Source organism: Lotus japonicus, chromosome 1 (assembly GCF_012489685.1).
Source record: "Lotus japonicus ecotype B-129 chromosome 1, LjGifu_v1.2".
NCBI classification, from domain to species: Eukaryota; Viridiplantae; Streptophyta; class Magnoliopsida; order Fabales; family Fabaceae; genus Lotus; species Lotus japonicus.
The window spans coordinates 96,787,671-96,793,200 of record NC_080041.1 but is presented as its reverse complement, the minus strand read 5'-3'; the positions used below and the strand labels follow the sequence as shown (position 1 = coordinate 96,793,200).

General features: G+C 36.7%; 1 protein-coding gene across 1 annotated transcript; it reads left to right on the top strand.

The window, feature by feature from the left end:
• Nucleotides 1-1,365: 1,365 nt before the first annotated feature.
• On the top strand, nt 1,366-4,902 carry LOC130728141 (pentatricopeptide repeat-containing protein At1g01970). Its single transcript, XM_057579499.1, has 3 exons — nt 1,366-1,560; nt 2,183-2,914; nt 3,935-4,902. The coding sequence occupies exons 2-3, from the start codon at nt 2,447-2,449 to the stop codon at nt 4,709-4,711; spliced, it is 1,245 nt and encodes a 414-aa protein (XP_057435482.1). The 5' UTR covers nt 1,366-1,560; nt 2,183-2,446; the 3' UTR covers nt 4,712-4,902.
• Nucleotides 4,903-5,530: the final 628 nt, after the last annotated feature.

Sequence of the window (5,530 nt, the reverse complement as noted above, 5' to 3'; positions counted from 1 at the left end):
TTGATTCATTCATTTTCATCTTTCTTTTCATATTGATTTCGCTCATGTTAATTCCTAATTCATTTCTTTTCTTATCATATCATATCATTTATGGTATCTTTTATTTCATTTTTTATTCTTTTACACTATGTTTGGATGAAGGTAATTTGGAAGGATTGAAATTTGTAGGTAGGAAAATAAGTGGAAAATTGTATCTTTGTGTGTTTGGGAGAGGGATGGAAATAGAGGGGGAAGGAAAGTTGCACATGAGTAGTAGCATGTCAGGAAAATGGTATTTTTTTGCACTCATAATCCTTCCTCTGATTTTCTCCTCGGCATCCAAACATAACATTAAATGGAGGTGAAAGGTGAATAGAAGTGCGAATACAAATTCTTCTTTTTTAATTGGAAACTTCAAAATTAGCAAAAAAACGACCCTGAAGTTTACACCCGGTTGCAAAATTGGTTTTCCGTCCAACTTCCGTCCAAAATCTAACTGAAAATGATGACATGACATTTCTAAATTAATTTTAACTGAAAAAATAATTTTTAATTAAATAACTATTAGTCAGTTGCAATTTTAGTCCCCCACTCTATACCCATCACTCCTCCTCCCCTCCTCATCCCACACTTTCTCCATCTTCATCAATACAAACCCAGAAAATTTGTAACTACTAAAATTAAAATCATCCCCATCTCCATTTTCATTAATTATTGTTCATCTTCATCACCCCCCTCCCGGCAGCACCACCACTGCCAACCCCCCTCACCGAACACCACCACCAGCTCCTCTAAAACCCCCCAAAACCCATCTTTCACACACACAGATCTAAGGTGTCTAGCCCTCTTTCTTCCTTCTCAAATCCAAGCCCCAAACCATGAAGCCAAATCAAACAGAAGATGAAGCCAATCTAAACAAATCTAGACCCAAACCATAAAAAGGAGGTTGAAGCATAGGTGACGAAGTGGCTCGAGCAGAGATCCATTCTGTTATTGGATTTTGGATTTGTAGTTCCTCTTTCATCTCTATCTGATTGGCACTTTAGGGATTTGGTTGAGGAAATTTGGGCTTTATTCATCTCCTGCTTCTGGTTTGGGTTTTGGGCAAGTCTAGTATGGCGCAATTGAGGTTTTCTGGTTTGAGGATGAAGGTGATGAAAATCTTAGGGAAAGAGGTTTATGAAAATGCTCACTGTAATGTTGAGGAAGATGAAGAAATTTGGTGACTGAATTGTGACGGATTATCTCCGTCACTAGTCCCAAAAATTAAAAAAATTATATTTCTTAATTAAATAATTAATATTTTTCAATTAAAATATTATTAAATAATACCACGTCAGCAATCTGTTAGGTTTTGGACGGAAAACCAAAAGTGCAATCGTGTGTAAACTTCAGGTCATTTTTTTGCTAATTTTGAAGTTTGGGGACGATTTTCGTAGGAAGGCCAAAGTTAGGGGACCAAAAGTACAATTAAGCCTTTTTAATTTGGGTCTAATCTGTTTCTTATCTCCATACTCTGTGCTCTTCCAAGCTTGGATAGTAGCACTGCCCATTTACATTCGAATACGAGTAAATGAAAAGGTTTGAGCTCTCGAACCCATTGACTGTATGTAACAAATGCTTTACTTTTGTGGGTTCTTTTGGTTTTCGTTCTTCTTAACTGTGATTGTAGATTTTTTCCATGTTCTGGAATTTTGTATATTACCGTAACCGTAAACTGTTAGGTTTTGGATTTTTTTTTACACTGTTGCATTGCTTGATTATTTTAATTTAAGCATTTCTTCTGGGTTTTATGCTTTAAATCTTGAATGCCATTCTGTTTTGAAGTTGAGGCTCACTGAATATATGATAAAAAAAAACTCATGTTCCTGCACTTGAGTTGTTTTTTTAATTATTTTAGAAGGAGGAACCTTTGTGTTTTGTGTTCCTACACTCACTGGCTTGTTTTATTTTGACATGCTTGAATTTGCTTGTTGGGTTATATTACCAGTGGCGGTCACGTCACAGTTGTGTTGCGATCCTTCGTATTGCAGAAAATTGTAAACAAACATGGCTGTTCGTGGCCAAAATCAGTCACGTTCCGGTTTCATAAACCTCCAAAACATTGACGCCGCAGCTTAAATCTTGGCTGCTGACCTTGATTTTAAACCATGCTTCTGACGATAAATGGATTAGTAACATTTGCTTCTATATTGACTTTCAGGACGCATTCAGGATCTCACCATATGGAAAATGCTATGAAATACTGACATAAAAAAGAAGGCTCATATTGTATTGTTGCGAAATGAAAGAAGGGAAAATTTCTCCTATGGCTCATTTTGTGGCGGCAGGTGGTTGCTTATTGTGATCTAGTACTTCTGATGAATGGGTTAGATACTTAAATACTTGAACGTTCCTTCTGCTTGATAGCTTGGTTGAATACCTTAGGAAATAGAAGGTTCTGTTTCATTTTTTCTATCTTACTTTAATGATGGGGACCTGTTGCTATAACCTACTAAGCAACCTTTACTACCCACCCTACTTAATTACCAATAGTATTACCAAATTTTGTCGTGTTCAGACAAGAGGAAACTCATTATACCAAAAGCCCAGTAATTTAGATCTCCATAGACACCGTTTTGATTCAGCATTAGTTGGTATTGGAATGGAGGAAATTGTAAAAGAAGAAGTGAAAGATGAAAACCACAGAAGGTTTAGGTGGACTGAGATAGGCCACAATATCACACACGAACAAAATGAGGCCATATCGAAACTTCCTTTCAAGATGACCAAGCGATGTAAAGCCTTGATGAGACAGATCATATGCTTTTCCGCGGAAAAAGGTAACGTATCTGATCTTTTGAACGCTTGGGTGAAGATCATGAAACCTATCAGAGCAGAGTGGCTTTCAGTTCTGAAAGAGTTGGAAACAATGGAACATCCACTTTATCTTGAGGTATTTCGCGTCGTCTATGTTTTATTTCATATAGCCTTTCCTATTGCAAAGTGTTTGGTTGTCTTTTCATATAATGCACGGTGTACTTTTTTTTCTTTCATGTTAGTAGTAAGGTTACTTTTAAAGCATATTTACTTCTGTATTTTTTCTCTGTAAATCCTTTGAATTTGTATATCAGTACCATGCAGTTACATATTTCCTTATGGTTATGTTTGGGAAACAACTTAATTAAGCACTCATGACAACAAGCAGTTATTTATAAGCTAATTTGAGAAAATTATTGAAAATAAGTTGTGGATAAGCATAAGCTTTTATTCCTAAGCTAATATGAACAGCTTATGAAAATAAGCTCAAAAAAGCTTATAGGTAGGGTATAAGCTATTTATATAAGCTCCCCCAAACACTTGCATAAGCACTTATGCTATAAGATTTACTCAAATAAGCTCTTCCAAGCGGGGCCTATATTTGACTTCCCAAACTATCCCTCCCTCCCACTTCTCTGGTCCTGTCTCTGTATTTTAAGTTTGATAGAAAATTGTTACATATGAATACTTATTCCTTGTTTTGTCTTTTGTTTAGCCACTTTGCAGTTTTTTCAAAAAATATGGTTTATCTGTTGTAGAGTGCACCTTCATTCTAATTGACTGTGAGGGACGAATTTGAGGGTACAAAATTGATGTCCTATCCAATACACCCGGATTAAAGTTACTACTCATTATGCCATGACCCATGAGAATAAAGTTGAGGGATTTAGAATGCAGTTTATTTCCTCTAGCAATGCAAACATCCTGGTAACATAATTAAACATCTGCTTAGTAAATTTTTGATGCAAAGAAGCAATTTACCTCATCACAATAAAAAGGAATTGGACTTTAAGCATCATGCATGGTATTCATTCAAATGTTTTTCATGGTGGATGGTCATTTTCTCATCTAGGCAACTTATTTTGAATGCATATGAGCGAAACGTTTTATTTGTTTTTTTCTCTATGGTCTGAAATAAAACTGGATTCATTCGCAGGTGGCAGAACATGCTCTTCTAGAAGAATCATTTGAAGTGAATATTCGTGACTATACAAACATAATCCATTATTGTGGCAAGCACAATCAACTTGAAGAGGCTGAAAATATTCTCACAGCCATGAAGCAAAGAGGCTTCATCTGTGATCAAGTGATTCTGACTACCATGGTTCACATTTACAGCAAGGCTGGCCATCTTGACCGGGCTGAGGAATATTTTGAAGAGATTAGATTGCTTGGTGAGCCTTTGGATAAAAGATCATATGGCTCAATGATCACGGCCTACATCAGAGCCGGAATGCCTGAACGTGGAGAGAGTTTACTTGAAGAAATGGATGCACGAGAAATATATGCTGGCAGCGAGGTTTACAAAGCATTACTCAGAGCGTACTCAAGGATTGGTAACGCTGAAGGTGCCCAAAGGGTGTTTGATGCGATTCAGCTGGCTGGTATCATCCCAGACGATAAGATTTGTGGTCTTGTTATCAAGGCCTATGGTATGGCTGGGCAAAGTGAGAAGGCTCGCATTGCGTTTGAAAACATGAAAAGAGCAGGTATTGAACCTACTGATAGATGCATCGGTTCGGTGCTGGTTGCTTATGAGAAGGAAAGCAAGCTAAATACAGCACTGGAATTTCTGATAGATTTGGAGAAAGAGGGCATTATGGTTGGGGAAGAAGCTTCTGCAATATTGGCAGGATGGTTCCGGAAACTAGGGGTGGTGGAAGAGGTGGAGCTTGTTTTAAGAGATTTTTCCACTACTCGCGAGGTCAGTTAATGTAGAAGGTACTTTGAAGCTTGTGAGAACAATGTCCATAAGAAGCACTCCTGTTCTCAATGTATTGTAGATTTTTTGATACGGAATGCAGTGAAATTTTGAAGAGTTTAATAACTATATGAGAGTGTAAGTAAGCTTAACACAAACATCGAGTTCAAAACTTTATTCAAGTCTTGGCCTAGTTTACACTCTCCCTTTCTCTCTTCCTCTCCTAGCCAAGACGTGTAGCAATGTCATTTTTGTTTGTCCTATTATAACATGAAGAAATTTCTAAATTGAACATGAGATGCCTAGATTTTGTATGATTGGATGCTACTAAGCTATATTCAAATCATCCAATTATTCAGATTTGCTGAGCCCCTCACAAATCTGGGTATATCATTAACAAGGGTATCAACCTGCTTTTAAAGTCTTTCAACCTCTTCAGATGACTATACTCCATTATTGATTTTAGACCATCTTCTAAGATGATTTTTGAGACGATTGACCTTAGATGATAGTCTGGCCTTTTCTTGAGAGTAAACTATATTCATTACATTTTTGTTCGAAATCCTCTTTTTAATTTTGTATAATCTTTCTTTAAATGATTGTCATATGAGGGGATGTGAGAATTATGAAAAAGTTCATCATAAGCACTTGAAGTTCACCGAGTTCAGATGAAACATTTTCCTCGTCAGTGTCCAGTCAGTCCACCGTCAAACAATGTTGGGTTCTCTAGGCACTTCTTCTACTTAACTCTTAGAAGAGATTTCGTGTAAGTCTTCCTATGTTGTCATTAGCCAATTCTTCTTCATATAAGGATTCTTTTGTAACTTCTTC